Source organism: Podarcis vaucheri, assembly GCF_965113315.1.
Source record: "Podarcis vaucheri genome assembly, chromosome: 3".
Taxonomy (NCBI): Eukaryota; Metazoa; Chordata; class Lepidosauria; order Squamata; family Lacertidae; genus Podarcis; species Podarcis vaucheri.
In genome coordinates, this window is record NC_138761.1 from 26,288,563 (window position 1) to 26,310,031 (window position 21,469).

Below are 21,469 nucleotides of genomic sequence, written 5' to 3' on the forward strand. Positions count from 1 at the left end.
CCATTAAAAATAATAAAAATGTTCATCTTACTGTTGCAGGATGTGTTTTGGTTTTCGATTTGGTTAGCCACTTTGAGCCATTAATTAGTCAGCTGTAAGCATGATTTTTATTTTATTTTTTGCTTTGTTTTTGGTATTGTCACCTACACGTGATGGCTTTTCATCATCCTGCATGTTGAAGTGGAATTTCTATTCTGTCCCTATAATGTATACAAATTTCCTTGGACCCCTGAGAAAAGCACAGTATACTATGACTTGGATTTTGAGAACCACAGATGGAAGGAAGTTTACAAAAGGGGATTTTCCCATCACTTTCTCCCAAGTGTCCTGCTCGGGGCCCTTTGAAAGCTTTTCTTGAGGGTCAGTGAATCCTCTTGAAAAGTAGGAATAGGGATTGCAGACCCTGCTGAGGAGGGAGCAGAATTCACCCATAACTGATCAGAGCCAACTTCTATGACTTTTAGTATATATTTTGTCTTTTTTATGCTGCAAAATGCCCTGAGATCTATGGACAAAGGGTGGTATACAAATTTAATTGACATTGATAATGATAATAATTCTCCTTCCATAGCATCCAGTTGTGCCCCTTCTGCTATTGTTCAAGGGTTAGGTGTTTATTTATTGTGACAAGCAATTGCTTTACATTTCACTCTGCTGAAGGCTCAGCCATTCAGATAGCCACAATAACATTAAAAAGCAACTTTGTTTTCCATTCACATACTATTTTTCATTGGGACACGTAGCAAATGCTGCTGTTGTTGCCGTCCTTGTTACTATATTCCCACAAATTCCAAAGAGAGGCAAAACGTCTGCAAAGGGAAGTTTTAATGTAATATGTAGCTTTGCTTCAGCATACTCATAAAACAATGCTCCAGAGCAGGAAAAAAACAACAAACCACCACCAAATTTACCTGTTTGCTGTTCCTGGTGGCATTAGCTGAAATATGAAATGTTTGAGAGACAATGGGCTAAAAAACTGAAACAAAAACATGGACTTTGTTCCCCAAAAGCAGATTTACAGAATAGCTCATCATAGTGAATGAAAAGAAATGGAATACTGTATAGCTAAAAGTGCCACTGGAAAGGAATAGTCCTGAAGATCACTCCCAGTGGATATCAAACTTTCTAGTTTCTGAATCATAGTAGGTGTCAGTATTAGGAAAGCAGTGTTTTACAGAATACCCACGGTTTAGATATACAGTTCTTACCTAATTCATTGTTCACTCCCACCCCTCATGAGATCAGGCAGCAATTTTGCAGACCTTGCAACTTAGATCTTTCTTTTCAGCCTACTGAAAATATACTACGGAGAGCAAATTAATGTATAAGAGCATTGCAAGCTTGCCACATTGCCCAGACATCTGGAAAATTAAGCTTTAAGCCCAGGGGAATGTTGGATTCTATGCTTCATGTGCATCATGACCTTTTGGCTAAGTAAGGTTGCCAAATGCGATGGCGATTTTTGTAAAGCAGATAGTTTTCCACTGGGAACTGGACAGAGACCAGCAGATAGTTTCACAGAAAGCTTTGCAGCCTGCCAGATATTTGTTGGTTTCTAGTCATGGCAATAGTGACTGCAACTGAACCAGGGACTATAAGAGGTCTTTAAAAAACCCAAGAAAAAAAGCACCACTGAGTGCATGCAATGAACTTCTTGTATAAAACTGGGTTTATTTTAGAAACAATATTTCTGAAGCAGGGTAACTAATTACTTCATCTTTTTTCACTTATAGCGTGCTTTTTTTGCATTGCATATTTCCCCTAGAAATAGCCATTTATTAGAAATTAATAAGGAATTCCGTTTCAAAGTGGGATAGTGCAAAGCCTGGAACTAGTTTCTAAAGCACCAGAAGTGTTGTCAAGATGCACAGAAGGTTTTGCTCAAAGGGAAAGGATACTGCATTGTTTTGAGAGAGGCTATGAGAAAAATGGACCTTATTATCTCCATAGGAAAGATTTTTCCTCTCTGCCAAAATTCTTTGGCCACAAGGGAAAATCGGAACAAGAAAAACAAGACACAGAGAGGAATATCTTTTTCTTCTCATACAATATTTGCGTATGTTTTGGCTTATCTTAATCAATCAAGAGAGGAAGAAAGGAGGCAATTGTGCCAAGAGCAAATCTATGGGCTGGTAGCCCACGCTTCCTTCACCAAGGCTTCTGAACTTGAAGAAATTCTCTGGAGCTTTCCCCACTCTAGCCTGCTGCATAAAGAAACAGATGACATCACTTCCTGTTTTCTGTATCTGCTTCTGCTCCTATGCAAATAGCAAGAAGCCGCTTCACAAAACAGGAAGTGACAGTGTACCTTCAGGTGGCAGGAAGAAAACAGGGCAGGGGCTAATGACCACCAGAGACAACAGCAGCAGATAATGGGGCAGAAGGTTGCAGCAGGAAACAGGCACAGTGACAGAACCTGTCACAGAATTTTGGATTTGATGTCCCGCTTTATCACTACCCGAAGGAGTCTCAAAGCGGCTAACCATCTCCTTTCCCTTCCTCCCCCACAACAAACACTCTGTGAGGTGAGTGAGGCTGAGAGACTTCAAGGAAGTGTGACTAGCCTAAGGTCACCTAGCAGTTGCATGTGGAGGAGCGGGGACGTGAACCCAGTTCACCAGATTACGAGTCCACCGCTCTTAACCACTACACCATGCTGGCTCTCACAGCTGACACCAGTTGCCACATTACTTTTTCTTTCTTTTTTAAATACAATTTGTTTTTTGTGGGTTGAGGAGGTTGGGTATGCTGCTCAGTGAAGCACCAATGGAGTTTCCAGGCATGTCCATCACCATCCTTTCCCTGGAACGCTTCTTGGATCCATCTAGAAAACCATTGGGGAAGGTACTGCAGCAAAAGGGGGAACATGGCAAAAGTAATCTTCCCTCTTTTCCAGCATGAATTCCTGTGGGATTGCAGTCCCTTTGGCAAACAGAAGGACAGCTCTATGCCTTATGATAGGAACATATAGATACTTAAGGGTTGCTGAGTTCATAGTATCAGAATTGTAGTGCTGGATGAGACCCCAAGGACCAGCTAGTTCAGCCCTCTGCAATGCAGGAATCTGAACTAGACCATACACAACAGACAGCCTCTGCTTAACCTCTGCTTAAAAAACTCCAAGGAAGGAGAGTCTCTTGAGAGTCTGTTATGGATATGAAATTAGCCTGTGTATTAAGGAAAGAAGCTTTTTTCCAGATAAAAACATCTCTGGTTAAATTAACCCTCTGCTTAATTCACGTTCCTGCAAATCTCATTTGAGTCATTTCTTCATTAGAAATATTTTCCCCCTGCCATGGAAGCTAATGGTTGTTGGAGGAAGTATGGTACTGCTCAAAAGTACAGATAATTTTTGGTTTGTTTCAGTTTTTCCCCTTTCTGCATATATACTATTCTCCACAAGGACACAGTTGGCTCAAGAAGATTCCTCACAGCTGAACTAACATTGAAAAATGTCAATATTCCAGCACCGGAACACAGGAACATAGGAAGCTGCCTTATTATAATTCAGACTGTTGGTTCATCTAGCTCAGTACACGCCTGGCAGCAGCTCTCCAGGGTTTCAGACAGAAGTCTTTCCCCAGTCCTAACTGGAGATGCCTGGGATTGAACCTGGGATCTTCTGCATGCAAAAGAGATGCTCTACCACTAGGCTACAGCCCTTCTCCTGGGACCATATGGTCTCGATTCCTTCAGATCTTGGCTATTGACTAACTAGCTTTCCTGGGCTGCACTTTGGTAATGACAAGCCCACTAATCAGCTACTGGTTTGGGGGAGTTGAATGTGCTGGAGGGCAGGGCGGAGAAGTCTTAAAACAGGCATGTTCTAAGTCTGTTTTGGGGGCCTAATCCGGCCTGCTGGTGTAATCCCTGCCCCTGTGGCAATTTATTTCCTGGGGGGAAATCCCCAAAATAGCTCAACAACTTCAATCCTCAAAGAAGCTCAACAACTTTGGGGTAAATTTGTAAAAAAAGGGCTCAACAACTTTGGGGTAAAATCGTAAAACTTCAATCCTAAAAGAAAGGTCAATAACTATGGTTGGCCCTCATGCTTGTTCACTTCATTAAATCTGGCCCTCTTTGAAAAATGTTTGGGCACCCCTGTCTTAAAATAAATATGACTGCCCTAAGTGTTAAATGATGGTCAGACAGGTAGAATCTCAACAACATGTTTCAGCTGATCTGCATTACACCCATCTTAATAATAATAATAATAATAATAATAATAATAATAATAATCGCTGATCTGGCTGGGTTTCCCCAGCCACTCTAGGTGGCTCCCAACTGAATATTAATAATTTGTTGTTGTTATCTCCTCTCTCTTTCATCTGTAGACGATATCCGTCTTTGAGGAGCGGGCGCATATCCTTTACATGTCTTTGGAAAAACTGAAGTACATTGACGACCCCGAAGTCTACTTGAGGAGATCCGTCCTCATAAACAATTTAATGAAGAGAATTCATGGGGAAATTATCATGCAAAACAACTGGTGCTTCCCTGCTTGCTCCTTTGGGGGGGCCTCTGCCCAGGAGTGGTTTGTTTCTCATGACTGTCCTTATAGAAAACGCCTTCGGATGGCAAGGGAGGACTGCGAAAAGATCCACACCTGCTGTTTTTACCAAGAATGCAACAGCCACTATTTAAGTTTGCCATCGTCTGCTAATTCTGCAATGGGAAATTCCTCTTCTTCTTCCTCCTCCTCCTCCTCTTCTTCCTCCTCCTCCTCTTCCTCCTCCTCTTCGATATCTATGCCAAGTTGTTCCCAACAGGCGGAATATGGTGTTGGCAGCACCCCAGTTTACCGGAGCGATGATCAGATACACATCAATGAAATTTTCATTACTAATGCTGGGCTGCATGGGCACCAGGACAAGACCGTATTAACCGATGAGAAAGGAAGCCACGATATAGAACGAGACCGTGCCTCAGATTGGGAGCCTATGAAAAGTGACCATGGCATTGCATGTAAAAGCAAATGTTATGATTATTTTGAGACGGGGCGGGTTGACAAGAGCAACATGAACGAATCTTGGAAGAAATCCTTACGGAAAAGGGAATGCTTACCAGGTGGCAAAATATGTTGCAGTAAAGGAAGTAAAATATGAACCACCTTCCTAATAACTGCAGTTCTAAAGCACGCACAAGCATGTTGAATTTATCGAACAATATTTCATTCCGGATGAATTTTTCTGATACTTTTATACCGCCAATACAATCATATCACAAGCTTCATGGATAGTTTAAAGGACTTGGCAGCAGAGTGCGTTGGAGCGTATGTATGTATGTGTGGTCTGCATCACAGAGCTATTGATACATATATGGAATCTTCATAAAGAGCTCAGTTGAATTGCTATGTGTATTTTAGCTTTTGTCGCTGAGGAAAACCAATAAACCAGATGGAGAAAACACACAACCCTTTTCACCTAGCCCCCTGGGGAGTCTGACATGTATTAAGAGGAATCTCCTTTGTGCATATCAATTAATTATATATCTGATAAACAAATTATTACCAGCAAAGGGGGAGGTCTACTTCTTGCCCAAGAATAATGGCCGTGAGAAAGACTAGGGAGAGTTGAAGAGGAAAACACCCATATCGTTATCTAGTATTGATGCCATTCAGATGTATTTATGTGTCTGGTTCAACTGACCCAAGTGGTTGCAATAAGACCTTTTATGGAATCTTAATCAGAAGCAAACAGTTCCAGCACATGCACAGTTTTCAGCTAAGCTGCAAGAATGAGTGAGCCTTATGGTGGTTTGTTGCTATAAAGGGCAGAATTTCTTTGGTGCCTTACTTTTTAATCTTAATTTTTCCAGGGTGAAAATTAAGTTGTTGTTGGTTTTTTTTTAAAAAAAAAAAACAAACGAAAACAAAAACAGCTACAGCAGGGATGTAACCTAAACAGGAAATAAAATAATAATAACAGGGTGGATCGAATATTATTAGAAACCTGTATCCTTTGAAATACTGTGTTTGATTTCCTATTCAAATGCATCTATTCTTCGTTTTTGCTCAATTGCTTTTTGATTTGCCATAGGAAGGATTGAAGAAGAAGAAGAAGAAGAAGAAACAATAGGGAGATGTCTCTTGTAAACAAGCATTAACTGCTTGAACATTTCTATGGCAACTGTCTGTTGCTGTGATTTTTTCCTTTTTTTCCTGGTATAATGAAGTTCATGAACCAGTGGCATGCTTTATACTTTATTCTGTTTCACATCATTTTCTCTCTTTAAAATTGTAAAGAGCATGTACTGGGGTTTCATATAACTTTAGGGGTTTTTTTATTTTGGGGAAGAAAAGCACAATGTTACTAAATGATGTGGTGATATAAGATTTTATCTGAAATGAATGTAAGGGTTTTAATTTTTTTTTAAAGATTATCTTGGAGAAACAGGGGGGATAATCTTCAATTGTAAGAAGCCCATTTTGTTCATTTTCAGGTGTCTTCAATTTAAAACACACATTTTGAGCAGGATCTGGCTGAAGTTCAGCCCGTTTGAATCCCACACGTAACAGGGGCAGGGTTAGGCACACCATGAATTTTGCCCCACTGAAATCGCCAAGATATTTTGATTGCTGAAAGAACCAACCAACCAGATTGGGGGGGGACACACACCCAACTCTTTACATTTATCCTCCCCACGGGAGAGCAAGACCTGAATTAAGAGCAATCTTAATTTTAGCACAATGCTTAACTTTGACTGAATCTTGCCCTTGTTTTTGTTTAGGGGCAAATGAAGATCTTCCTTTAACTGAGACTTACTCTATGTTTCAGTCACCACAGAATTCCAAATTATCAGCAGGGTGTATTCAATTGTAACCTCCTGTCACACACCCCACACAAAAGAAAGGTGTGTGTGTGTTTGATCTTCAAGGCCTGTTTGCTGTTCCCTTAAACCTCTATTTTTTATTCCCAGTGCAATAGCCACATGGATTACTCAAATAACTATGGGCACTTCCAGATTGTGCTATTTTCGAGTGGGATTCAACCATGTACCAGCAAATTCAGATTGTGCTGTTGATTTAACCTGCAAATCCCCAACCTGCAAATTTAGACTTTTTGTGATATGGAAAGTGATGGGAAAATGTGCTGGAAAACGTCTAACCTACCCATAAACAAACTGGGATGAAGGCACAATAAATAGGTCATTCCTCACCCTATAGTCTACAGGTTGCAAAGTGAGGCTAATTAACTATTCAGCAGCTCCTGTTCACCTATGGGCACACTTTTGATGCAGTTCTCAGCCAGGATGTGATGGGAAGGACTTCTGCCAGAGGGCTGCTGCCAGCCAGAGCATGCAATATTTGGCAAGTTGGATACAGTGTCTGGCATGGTATAAGGCACTTCCTATGCTCAGGTTTGACCTGAGAACCATTCGACCTAATTGCAGATATGGAAGGTCCATTGTAGCTGCTCAAAATAGATCCCAGGGATTATCTGTATGGTGGTGGCCTAGGTACCTGCAACTAGCAACCAGTGAGAATTTCCCCTGGTTTTATTTTAACAGTGGAACTGGGAGCTCACTGTAGGGACAAAGCTGACAATGTGGTAGGGATCTTAAACCAATTTGAAATATGTAGGGTTCAGGAATGTGAGTGGGCAGTGCAGTGGGTGACCTTGCTGTACCCTTACCTGTTTGTGACACCCATGGGCCACCAGGTTAGCCAAGCTGTTATGCTTCCACATCTGCTGCAAGCCAGAGCTGAGCAGGGGAAGAAGGATAATATGGGTGGATTTTAACAGGGCTTCCAAATCTGAGAACATGGGACTAGTCACAGAACTACACAAGCAAGCAGATGGGTCAGGTGAGGGACACTCCAACAGCTGGGAAGGGATGCAAAGCAGGAAGCTCAAGACCTTAGGAGCCAGCCATGAAGAAACAAATCCTTGACCAGGGACAACTTCATTACGGATTTCAGTGTTTTCCTTTGTTCTATTCCACCCACCCTCCTGCCTTCTTTTTAAAACACCTAGGTGAGATTGCACAGTAGACCAACACATTCTGTTGTCATCGTTAACAGCTTGTCATTTGCATAAGGTATGATTGTGTTGAAGATATTTCTACCTTTCTTGGGTGTATTTCTTGGAAATACAAAGACAAAATTCTGCAGAGAATTAAATATAACCTTTATCTATGCCAAAAGCAAGAAATTTGCAAGGATGATCAATTCTAATATTTTTTAAAATTATCCTACCTTATTTCTCCAAGACAAAAGCATTTTTTAAAATTGCTATCAATATTAAATATAGGTCTCATTCATACAGTGTATGAGTAGGATCATTTAGTCATTTGTCCACATGGACCATTTTTTTTAAATTGCTGATTTTTCTTGTGTTTATATTCAGTTGAGAATAGAAAAATCTGTTCTTTTCCAGTATATGTCAAACATCTGATGTTTTAAGCTTAGATATTTAGGTACTTGTATACTAAGTGGTGTTGTAGTAAAGTGAGTTTTTTTTCTTGATATATATTTATTAAAATGATTAAAAAAATCATTTTGATTTAAAACCTTTAAATGTGGTGGTTGTTTATTTCGCCATCGAGAAACAGCATTTAAGTGAAATGTTTCTGTGGGCAAAATATATGGCTGATTCTGTTCCTTTTGGCTAGATCAACCCAAGGATTAAATCTCAGATCACTTTGGTATGTCAATCTATTATGCCCACTTTATATATTGATAAATGCCTCTTGCAGTTTGCAAGCACTGAGACTTTCCAGCTAAAACGGATAATCCCTCTTTCCCTTTTCCTTAATCTGATAATTGTTAACAACATGTGTACATGAAAATTGCCCCGGATTTGGACAGCAAATTCCCTTCTTCTAATGTGAGGCTGCTTTGCAATTCCCACCGCTCAACAATGAGTCCCCATTTTGCTTTTCCCCATGTGGGAATGAAGGCCAAAATCAGTGGTGCATCTTGGGGCTTCAAATTTCAGTGGCACCCTGTGCGACACCAAAATTCAGCACCCCTTTTAACTGGTTGTGCTCCCCTAACTCCACCTCTGCCACTCTTACGAAGCAGAATTAATGCTGTTGTTTAAATTTCATGGGGAAGATGTCAGACATTTCCAGTAACTGGAAGCCTCATTCTGAGGAACCACTCACTTCATTAGTGGGACTAAACCAGTGAGGCCTACCCCTGATCACACATACTCTGCCTAGCTCCAACTGTGCACAGATAGCAGAGTTGGGGCCAGCCAAATTTTGTGATATTAGGGGCAGAACTAGCTGGCAAAGCCCCATTCCACAGCTTACACTTCAACAGAAGGTATGAGTAGTATGCCGGAACAGGGCTAAATTATCTTGGACTACACGATTATGGGTACTAAGCTTCTGCCCTGATGAGGAAATCCATACAAATTGGGATGATTCTAGATGGCCCATGAAGGGATTTGAACTCATGGAATCTCCTGCTCATGGAATAGGGGGGAGGCAAATCCATTTCTGCAGGTGGCAGCCTCCACTGGATTAGCAACCTTTTTGTAAACATAAGGTCCTCTGACACTCAGGAAAGGAGACTCCATTCCCTCTAAATTGGATTGGCAGAACAAAACATTAGAATATGCAGAGTTAGCAAGATTAGCAGCAAGATTCAGAGATTATACAGACCAATATTTAACAGAGAGTGGGACATTTACAGAGTATACCTAAAATAACATTGTAAAAATCTAAATTCTTTGGCAGGCCTGGATTGACTTCTGCAAGAAATAAGAGAATTTTACAAAACCAATACAACCAGAACAACTTAGGAGAGAGAAAATTAAGTGAGTAGTCAAAAATGTAATTTAGGAACCACAATGGGGGATTGGAAATCATGTTGGAATCAGTTATGTATGAATCTATTTTTATTTTTTTGTAATTAGTATCGGTTTTGGATTGTTTTTCTTAACTGTTTTGTGTTGTTTTGTTTTTAAAACCAATAAAGCATAAAAAAGACATCCAGGAAAGTGCCAAGGCGTACGTGCTAGTGAGACTGAATTTGCTGCCATTGGCAGTACTACAGATTCCATAAAATACCACTTGCAGAGAGACTATGTCCCTGTGAACAGAATCCTATAGAATCAGTTGTGCATGTTCTTTTTCACTGCCCCTTGTATCAGGCAATTCAATCTAAGTTCATCAAGCAGTGGTGCAGTTTATGCAGATGGAGATAGTAGCCAGGTTTCTGCAACGTGCCACGAGGATTCGTGAATGTTATACAAGAGTATTATAATTTGTTAGATGCACCAAACCTTTCGGAATTTTGTCTATATACCAATAGATTGATTGAGGAAAGTGCCACTATGGATCCAAGCCAATTATAACAACTTTGTATTATAATGCATTTGTATATGTTAATAGGCACATCGCCTTGTTATTCTTATAACAACCCTATAAGGTTGATTTTTATCTCCCTATTGTAGAATTGGAGGGCAGAAGGCTAGTACTCCTCTGTGTGTTCATGGCAGAGATGGAAGATTCCAACAAGGGAGTTTCTCATTTGTAGCCCAGTCTCTTAGCTGCTGCCCTATGCCTCCTCCTCACATGTGGAAAAAGACTTCCACATACATTGTTGTTGTTTAGTCAATTAGTCATGTCTGACCCCATGGACCAGAGCATGCCAGGCACTCCTGTCTTCCACTGCCTCCCAGAGTTTCGTCAGATTCATGTTGGTCACTTCTATAACACTGTCCAACCATCTCATCCTCTGTAGTCCCCAAGGAGTGCCAAGGAGTGTGGTGGAGTCTCCTTCTTTGGAGGTCTTTAAGCAGAGGCTTGACAACCATATGTCAGGAGTGCTCTGATGGTGTTTCCTGCTTGGCAGGGGGTTGGACTCAATGGCCCTTGTGGTCTCTTCCAACTCTATGATTCTATGATTCTCCTTGTGCCCTCAATCTTACCAAACATCAGAGTTTTTTCCAGAGAGTCTTCTCATGAGGTGGCCAAAGTATTTGAGCCTCAGCTTCAGGATCTGTCCTTCCAGTGAGCACTCATCCACAACAGGCATCCACATACATATCACCAGCTAAATCAAGAACTTCAAGCATAAGCCAGATATGCCTCCCCAGGCAGGTACCATCGACACCCACTTCAGTACTTTCAGTGAGATGTGTTCAAGGATACGCATTGAAAAATGTATCCTCAATTCTATCCTGGAATATCTAATCACTCATGACCCTTGGGGTCCCTTCCAACTCTATGGTTTTATGATAAAACCAATTATTACCTTTGACCAGGGTTGGACTGTGGTGTTCAGCTTTCCACACTGATGTAGAAGAACCTTAAAGATTCTGATATCTTCTTGAGCGAGTGAAGCCAACACATTTTTATATAGAAAGATGAACACAGACAGACAGACATTTCATTCATTCAAATCATTGGAAGAACATCCAAAGGTGTGTGAGGTCCCCCTCAATTCTGACTTGCAAATTATTGATGTATGACAAAATCCTCACTTGAAGAATTCTCAGTGCAATCCTATTCTTGCTTACTCTGATGTAAATCCTGCTGGAAAAATTACAAAGGAGAGCTGGGCCTAAGCAACAAATCTTATGGGGAAAGGTGGAAGAAAGTGGGTTAACAAAAACATATTAATTTTTGATTTTTAGAAATTTAAAGAAAGGGAAGAAAGGGGGAATTCTGTATTCACTGAGGGTAGGACAACAAGCTCTAGGTTCTAATTCTGAGATGTGTGTTATAATTAAACATTGGGGAATACTTTTAAAATGTCTGAGCATATCAGCAACACAGTAAGTAGCACAGGGGTACAGTGGTGTCTTATATCCTTGGAGGTTTTCAAGAAAAAAGAGTGTGCAGGCAACTAGAAAGGCTGTGAAGAATGTCCTGCTGGGCAGAAATTAATCCTTATATGTAAAGTTGATTGGTTCCCCTCCCCTAATATTTTTACTGGGGGGAAACTAAAAATAGAACATTTAATAAAATAATATGTGCCTAAGGGGAAAGGATTATAGGACAAGATTGTCCAGAGCTGCTTGTCAGAAAGTGGGCTCTAGCTAGCATTATGGATGGATGGATGGATGGATGGATGGATATCCCACCTTTTCCCCAAAGACACAAGGCACCATTCAACGGTTTATGCAGGCAGCAGGTTAAATCAAGGATAAGCATAATGGGTCCTGCCATTTCTTGAAGCCTAACGAGGTAGAACCTTTACATTTCCAAGGCCACATACCAAGACCACATTACTTGGAGAAGTAATGAATGACATCTATCAGAGGAGCTCAGCATCAGGGCCACCTACCCATGAGGCAAGGTGAGGTGACTGCCTCATGCTGCAGGATCCCCAGGGACAGGAGATCCTGATGTTGATCTTCCTTTCCTCTTTATTCCTGATGTAGATGTTTCATCACCGTTCTTCTGTGGTGGTGGGTAGGGGACACCATTTTGGGGTTGTTTCAGGTGCCAAAATTTGCTGGGCCAACCTTGCTTAGTATACGGACCTCCTCCAAGTAACACAAAGCCCATTAATTGTTATATTTACAATCCCAGAATGGAGTAGGCCTGACAAGAGTACTCAGACTTGCCTTCTGGCATGTCAGGGAAACAAGGCAATATTGCGCGGGGGGGGGGGGACAAGAAGGGGGCTGGGGGAAGGAAAGACCCACGCCTGTATTTATTACAACAGACTGTCTTGCAAGCTTACCAAATGGAATTTGGAACTTTCAAATGAGTGCATTGGTTACAATTCACAGACCCAATTTCACCCCTTCAATATTCACCTTCAAACAGTAAATTCCAGGGACAGTAGTGGGTTTCCTCAAACAACCACTCTCTGAAGCCATTTCTGTCATCTCCCTAAGCTTGTGGGCCCCTTCTCTGCAGCTCTTTGGCCAGCATGACAACGTCTTACTGACGTACTTGAAATTAAATCTGATGATTTTACCTTAAAGTTGCATTGGCTAGCCCTCGGCTTGCTTCCTTTTGAATTTGTATTTGATTTGGCTGCTTGCTGTTTTTCTTTTCTTTTCAAGAATCTTAGAAGCTCTGTGCAGCTCTTGTTAATTTCATTTCATCTGCAAGTTAGCTCTCACAATGCTGCTGCTCGGGCTTTTTTCTGTCCTCGGTCCACAGTTGTGGCATTAAACTGAAAACTCTATCACAGTAGGCATTAGACACGCCATCTCAGAGTATTCCCTTTTGTTTGTTGTAGCAAATGTAAACTTTAAATAAAAATGGAGGGCCCCTGATGGATTCACTTTGCTTCAGATAGTTCTGCAACTGAGAAATGGGTCAGCAGTTAACACATAAATGTAAAAGCCAGATAGGACTGCAAAATCATTCTGCAAAATTATTCAAAAATGACACAATTGTTAGCTCGTTGCAATGATTTTCTAGAAGTATGCTTGCAGTATCGACTGGCCAGGTGGATGGCATCTGTAGTCCCAAACCTCTGGACTGCACCAGGTTGGGGAAGGCTGATATATGTTGTGAAGAGGCTGAATCAAAGAGGCATCTAGACAAACTCTTCCACGAAGCTATAAAAATGTGAAGGTTTTACAAGCCATCATCTATAATTAGTCAGATCAGGAATATTTCAGACACACACCATTTCCAGTCATCCTTTTATAAAAATAGAGTATCACTTCTGTTGCTGAGGCAGATGGAAAGAATTGACTGTACTATAGTACACAGAGATTCCCTTGTGATGTTGCAAACTATCTCTCTGAGGTCCAGTTTTATTTTAATGTAAACACACCCCTGGCAGTCTGCCCAGATCTTCTGAAGCAGTTAATCCAGCTCAGATTAATTCTGAGAATGTGAGAGATGCATCCAAGACCATCTAAGGCTCGGTATTGGCCCCTGTGAACTGAGCAGCTATAAATGCTGGGCGTGCGGAAGCTCATTAGGATGTCAAGATGGGATCTCCAAGGCTTTCCAAAGAATAGATAATGCTGTGACAGCAAGGCCCTGGATGAACTAATTGTCACATAAGCAGCCTCTGGTAAGATTTGCAATGTCTCAGATCAGATTTCCAGGCCCAGCCAGCTCATCATGCAGTCACATCTTGGTTTAGGAGTAGCCATACTATTCCTTTCTTTCTAGGATGCTGTGCTAATTGAGCATTCACAACACTGATCTCGAGGTCTATGGCACGTTCCTTTCACATCTAAGAGGGACTCTGTGGACCAGGAACCTCAGAACAAGAAGCAGCTAGCTTTCCAGCAGGTGGGTCACTGAGGCTTACCAGGAGGGGGCGAGGCAATGGAGAGGCTGGTGCAGTGCAAATGCACTGGCAGGAACCCCATATTAAGTCCACTGGTACATTTGCACTGCACCAAACTCCACACTGCTTCACCCCTCGCCCTTTTTCCTTACTGGAAAGCAACAGTGACCCACCTGTCAGGAAGCTAGTGCAGCAGCTCCTTCCCACATATATGATCTAGTTGAGATCCATGCATTACAGGGGGTTGGGGGAGAAGACTGTTGGGGGCCCCTTTCAATTCTACAATTCTGTGATTAAGCAAGGCTTTGGACCCATCTGCCACTGCATGTTGGTTCTTCAAGGCCATTGTACAAAATGAAGCACAAAAATCCGAGGTAAGGGAATATAGCTAGGCAGCAAAGGGACTAAGAGATCAGGGGTGGAGAACCTCTAGCCTATGGGGGTCAAATTTGGCCCACGAAGCTGTTTCCCTCAAAATGTAATTTGTGATGTCAGGCATGGAGCAGCCAGAGGCGTGACAGCAGACGCAGAACAAGGAGACTTAAAGTGTGCTCCTGATTGTGTGTTGGCAAGGGGAAGTAGACTTTGACTGCCAAGTGTGGGCCCATGAGGCTAGCTTCTGGAGTGCAGAGTAATAATAATACTAATAAATAATAATAATAAAAAATATTTATACCACGCCCTCCCCAGCCAAGACCGGGCTCAGGGCAGGTAACACCAGCTATAAAACAATTGATTAAGATACAACTTAAAAACAAGATTAAAACACAACATTAAAATGCAGCCTCATTTCAATAGAAATTCAAATCGGAAACTTTTGGGGGATGAAAACGTCAAATCTTCACCAAGGCTGACTATTCAGACTGGTCCTACGTGGGCCAGAAAAAGCCAGGGAAGTCCCCAAATAGGAGTTCCATCACAGAAGGAAAAAGGAAAGAGGGGGAGGGGATCCAAGTTGATTCCAAGCCAAAGGCCAGGTGGAACAACTCTGTCTTACAGGCCCTGAGGAAAGAAATCAGATCCTGCAGGGCCCTGGTCTCATGAGGCAGAGCGTTCCTGGTCTCATGAGACAGAGCCAGTGTTGAAAAGGCCCTGGCTCTGGTTGAGGCTAATTTAACCTCCTTAGGGCCTGGGACCTCTAGGGTGTTGCTATTTGTGGACCTTAAGGTCCTCCACGGGGCATACCGGGAGAAGTGGTCCCATAGGTATGAGGGTCCTAGCAATGAAGGGCTTTAAAGGTCAAAAACAGCACCTTAAATCTGATCCTGTACTCCGCTGAGAGCCAGTGCAGCTGGAAAAGCACTGGGTGAACCGAAAAAGGTTCCCCACCCCGGCTATATGTGCTGATAGCAAATGATTCTCTAAGTGCCTAGTATGGAGAAAGGGGATAGAAAAGCCCAATATTACACTAGAACTCCTGGATGTCCAAGGAAGCTGGATGTTGGAACCTGCAGGGGACATGAAAGAGAGCTATTCTTCACGCAGCACATAGTTAAACTATGGGATTTGCACCCGGTGGTGGCGTTAAAAGAGGATTGGGCAAATTCATGGAGGATAAGGCTATGAACAGCTACTACCGTGCTGGCTGTGCTCTGCCTCCATAGCTGGAAGCTGTAATGTTGCTGGATTCTACACTCTGGTAACTGTGGGAGGGAAAAGTGTTCCTGTGCTTTGGTGCTGCTTGTGAGTTTCCCACAGGCATCTGGTGGGAACAGGATGCTACACTGGGTGAGCCTTTGGCCTGATCCAGTAGCCTCTTCCTCTATTCTTATGCTTAAGTGCCTAGCTAGTATTTGGGCAGCCCTGCTAAAGATGATTTGGTTGGTCCTAATAAAGTGATTGCCCAACTGTGGATTTTGAGTATTTTCTTTATGAACCACCTTTGCTTTTTAATTTTTTAATTTTTAGTTTTAGTTTTTTTAAAAAACAACTTTACAAGCATTGCTTGTTTCATTCTTTTTGGTTGTTCCTCTTCATCAGAAAATGTTTTTTTTCAGCTACTCGGAGCTATTAGATGCACTTAGGGCCAATTCACACATGTTATGTGTATCACTCGATATCTCAGCTGACACACACCGCTTCATTCATCGCCGAATGTGCAAATTGCTTCCATTGAAAAGTTTTGTGTTTGGCATAGTATGAAAGCACCATTTGATCTGGCACGGCTGCAAATCATCATATTATGGCGTTTATATGGTGTTTATTGATAGATGCAGTTGTGTGTGTGTGTGTGTGTATGCATGTGTGAAATCTTCACAGGGGTTTCTGAACATAAGTTCTTGTTCAGAACTGTCTTGCTGTCTTGGTGCCAATAATGCTGTTGGAACTTTCATCTGTGTGAAGGCAAAGAAAGGATGTTACCTGCTGCTAGTTCGAGCTTTCATGGACAAATCTCCGGTATTCTACATAGCTGCCGTAGGGAAGAAGGAAGGGCCATAGCTGTGTTATAGTGGACATACTTGGCACGTAAATAGTTCTAAATTCAATCCCTGGCATCTTTAGGTGGGGATGGAAAGCTTCCCATTCAGAATTCTGCAAAGCTCCTGCCAGTCAGTCAGATCTCCTGAAGGTCCGGATTGGTCCGCCCTAAACTTTAGGCACATATTTATTTATTATATTTATCATCCCATCTTTACCTTCCAAGGATCTCAAGGTGGCACACATGGTGCCTTCTCCCTCTCCTCCCCATTTCACCCCCACAGCAACCCTGTGGCTGAGAGACGGTGACCGGTCCAAGGTCACCCAGTGAGCTTCATGACTGAGTGGGGATTTGAACCCTGCTCTCCCAGTCCGAGTCTGACACTCTAACCATTATGCCACACTGGGTCTTTCTCAGACTAAGGACCACATAAGCCCCTCTGGGCAGACAGCTGGGACTGGGGGCACGTGACAGTGGTAGGTGGGGCCAGAGGGAATTTTGAGCAAAGCAATGGATGCAAATGCAAACAGATGCAAATTTATTACTGCTTTCACTTTCAGGGATAGCCTCTCTCCCTCCTAGTAGCAGCAACAGCTGCACAGTCCATCATGCTTTGGTCCCCTTTAATCAATCTGGTTCCACTGGATCCACGCCACTTTCGGATTGCAAAAATCGCTGCACATGTGGGGAATTAATTGTTTGAATCCAGTCGGAGGGCCTGCAATTTTAGAAGTAGCAGAATCCTTCAGAGAAGGTGAAGAAGGCTGCCCTCTTCCCCTCCTCCCAACCCGCTTCGCTCCTTTTTAATGGGCTGGCTGGCTCTTGGCTATGATTGCAGGGCAGCTTGAAGCAGCTGGCAAGCGATTATTAGCATAACAAAGGACTGTATAACAGCATTGTTCTATGCACTTGCAAGCTTTCAAAATACCGTATCTTGAATCTGATGTGTGCGTTTTTACACACAGTTGAGTTCCATTTAGAACTGGGCAAAGTTAAAGTGCGCTTTTGGACATTCGTGGAATGAAAATTATAGCTTTGCCACATTGCCACAGTCTGGCAGTGAGAGATTCTTCTGCACATATCTGCAGACCATTGTTACACACACACACGAGTGACATATGCATCTGAACAGATACTTTCTCCATACGTCAAATTTCAATACTTCTTTACTGTTCTAAAAGGAAGAATCGATGCTGGCACTGAAACCTAAGAGTTACACACTCAGATTTGGAACGCCTGCCTGATAAGTGTGTGTGTGTGTGTGTGTGTGTGTGTGTGTGTATTTACACATTTTGGGGCTCAGGCCAGACATTCAGAGCAGTTTTGAAGGTTGAACCTGGTTTAAATTCAGCCAAGCTCAAAGAGTGAATCCGGATAATCTATTTGCATGATTCTAAGCTCATCTGGAGCAAGCTCCCCTACCCACAGGCAAATATTACTTTCAGATGTTCAGAAAACTTCCTGGAAAGGAGACCTCAAATCTACGTTAAGTTTCATATATGTGTAAGTTTTAGCAGGACTGTGACAATCTGAGTCACCATTTTCACCAGCGTTATGGATATGTTTTCCACAATCAAGGAAAGTTGAAATACTTGCAGAAATGCGTAGCCATTTCTGGACTCCTTACGGATTATCCTGTGGTCCTATTGAGATACCTGCCAGATGGTTGTTGGAGGGAATTCCTAAATTTAGGCTTCGTAAGGTTATAAGATTGTAAGTTGTCCCTGAGAAGTCCCTTCCTCATGCCACCAGGCCACCATCTTCACCTACTGTTGGCACTATGAGCAGGGCTCCCTTGTAGGTGTTAACACATGGTCCAGAAGTTCTGATGGAGAAGAGTTTGGATTTGGATTTGATATCCCGCTTTATCACTACCCGAAGGAGTCTCAAAGCGGCTAACGTTCTCCTTTCCCTTCCTCCCCCACAACAAACACTCTGTGAGGTGAGTGGGGCTGAGAGACTTCAGAGAAGTGTGACTAGCCCAAGGTCACTCAGCAGCTGCATGTGGAGGAGCGGGGAAGTGAACCCGGTTCCCCAGATTACGAGTCCACTGCTCTTAACCACTACACCACACTGGCTCTTACTTTTATGGAGGAACACTTTTATGTCCTCAGGTCACTGTGTGTGTCCACAAAATCCTGAGCTGACACCATGTGTGCCTTTTCTCAACACAGAGAGGCAGTGATGGGAAAAGAGAGAAAAAGCTGCACTTGCTATGCTTTTGCCAGTCATGAAGCTTTTTGATGCACAAAAGCACTGCCAGGAAGAAAACCTCAGCAGCAGCAGAGGCAGAGCATCGTGAAACAAAGCCCAGTTGGTGGTTAGGGTAATGCAGGCCTCTGCTTTGGTACTTTCCTATTAGGTATAGGGAAGAAATTTGATTCAGTTCACATTTGATTCAGTTCGCCCAATTTGTACAGAACAATAGTCAGCATTTGAATGTTGCACTTCTCCAAATCTTGCCTATACTGCTTTCTCCAAATGCATATAGCAAAGTGTGCAGGATACAGTGGTACCTCAGATTAAGTCCTTAATTCGTTCTGGAGTTCTGTACCTGAAACTGTTCTTAACCTGAAGCACCACTTTAGCTAATGGGGCCTCCTGCTGCCGCTGCGCTGCCGGAGCACGATTTCTGTTCTCATCCTGAAGCAAAGTTCTTAACCCGAGGTACTATTTCTGGGTTAGCAGAGTCTGTAAACTGAAGCGTATGTAACCTGAAGCGTATGTAACTCGAGGTACCACTGTACATGCATATATTAGTGCAAATGGCATATGAAAATGCATTATATACAGGGTCAAATGTCTTGCAAAAATGTTTATATTCGGTGGAACTGTGCACAAGGTGAGCATAGTAGGAGAAATTCGCACCAAAACGGTCTCCTAATTTTCATGAGGATTTGCCCCCCCCTGTAAAAACTCATGTGGAAATGTGGAGAACCGAACCTAAGAGTGGAGAAACGAGAAACCCAGACTGACGGATTTACCCACCCCTATCAGCCAAAGTCGGGCATGGAGCCAAGCCTAAAGCAGGTACCGTCGAAGGCCTGGCAGTGCGTGAGGCTACCTATCAGACTTGCCTATGGGAATTGCTAGGTAATGGGAATCTAGGTTATTCTCTGTCAAGACAGCTGCTAAGGGAAATTACATCTACCAGGATTTAGAGACGCTGCAGGAAATGAAGTGAGAGAAGCAGAGCGATCAATGGCACAGCTTCGCGAAGCTGATCCTCCCCTGGGTCCAACGCCTGTCAGATATGTTTGCTGCACACAGATGCTTCATGCTTTCAGAATGAGGGATTTAAAAGTTAAACCCTCGTCGGAGACTTTTCTCTCCTGCCCCAGATCAAGAGTCCCTGACAGGGCAGGAAAAAAGTAAATCCCAGATTAGGCGACAAGTTCTGTCAGCCCCCCTAGGATGTGCGTGTGGCAGCGGGGGTGGCGGGGGAAGGAGGCTGCCTCAGCCTTGTCACCCCCTCATATTAGTTATTCTTGTCAAGCTGAAAGACGCCTAGCCAAAATGGTCCCTGCGGAAGGGCAACACACAGGCATGCTTGAGTTCGTAGCGCAAGAGGCACAACCTCCCCTTTGCAAAGCACAAACACACACACATATATACATACCTTATTAATTTATTCCTGAATTTATAATCCACACTTTCATAAAATTATAGCAAGGCAGAGTGCCGCATAAAGATACAATGAACAGAAGATCCATTAACACGTTGTTAAAAACATCAATGAATACTGATGGGTTAAAAAGAGAAAATTCACACTGCAAAGGCCTGCCTAAACAATATAGTTTCAAATGCCTGGCATAAAGGAGAGATCCTTCTTGATGAACCTCTACTCCTAGGGAGTTCCACAGGGCAGGGCCTGCCATACAGAAGGACGCACTGAAGTCTCTGTTGAAGGACAAACAACCAAAGCCAAGCCAATGGGGAGCCACCATATCAGAGCAACCATGTCAAATATGGCACCATTATCAGTGCCATATCAGGGGATCTCAGCAACTGAGGTGGAGCCTAAGCAATCAGGTTGTCCCTACACATAAACACCCACCATTCATTTATATCTATATATTTTTAAAAAACGGAATACGTGGCACATCATTTTCATAATGCACATGTAGGTGGAGAACAATCTTAGCTCCATTTCCTGAGTAGAAAAGTAATGTATTTTATTAATTCCAGCAAAAGTCCCATGTGCTGATGGTGGGATCCCTTGCCCACCATGTCTGTTAGCTCATTGGATAAAAGCGGACCAATGCGCTGCATCCTCATTGTCAGTCTTTCCCGGGAAAGCCACCCACATATTCAGCCGTCTTCGAAGCTCCGATTCTGTTAGTCAGTTTCTGTGCTGAAGGCAGTAAAATGCAATTTTGGTTATTGATCTGATTTTACTTTCTCATTGGTATAATTTGATGTATTTCATTCCCCCCCCCGATGTTTCTGGGTGCCCTTTTGTTTATGTGTTAGAAAAGCAGAGTAAAAAAATCCTACAGACACACTTACACACACATTCTCTGACTGATAGATGATCCTTGTGTAGCCAAAACACACGAGAGGTACCGTAGCTAATAGCAAGCTTAGGGGAATCCCAAGGTTTGCAGAACAACATTTTTTAAAAAAAGAAAAGAAAGCTAAGTGGGGTGTAACCCTCACTGACGGCTGAGCTGTGCTTAGTAGCCACAGAGTGCTGGCTGACTGTTGTGGGAGCAATGGAATGAAGTATCCTGGGAAAGGGTACGAAGCCTGAACAGGAGCACTCCACACTGCAACCTTTTGTTAGTTAGTTATATCCAATCAAAATTAAAATGGGGAAAACTGTATATATTCTCAGGACGTGAGTTTGTACCCAAGGGCAGCTGTGCCAAGTTGGTTCATCT

The 21,469-nt window shown here is 42.7% G+C and overlaps 1 protein-coding gene and 1 long non-coding RNA gene across 4 annotated transcripts in view; one reads left to right on the forward strand and one right to left on the reverse strand.

Moving 5' to 3' along the window:
• Positions 1–6,606, forward strand: part of SERTAD4 (SERTA domain containing 4) — a 29,187-nt gene extending 22,581 nt beyond the window's left edge. For all 3 annotated transcript variants that reach the window (XM_082217832.1, XM_082217831.1, XM_082217833.1), the window contains exon 4: positions 4,335–6,606. In XM_082217832.1, coding sequence (XP_082073958.1) covers positions 4,335–5,105 — 771 coding nt within the window. In that variant the 3' untranslated portion in view covers positions 5,106–6,606. The remainder of the gene's footprint in view (positions 1–4,334) is intronic.
• Positions 1–21,469, reverse strand: part of LOC309529766 — a 589,156-nt gene that overhangs the window by 18,249 nt on the left and 549,438 nt on the right. The gene's annotated exons all lie outside the window — the stretch shown is intronic.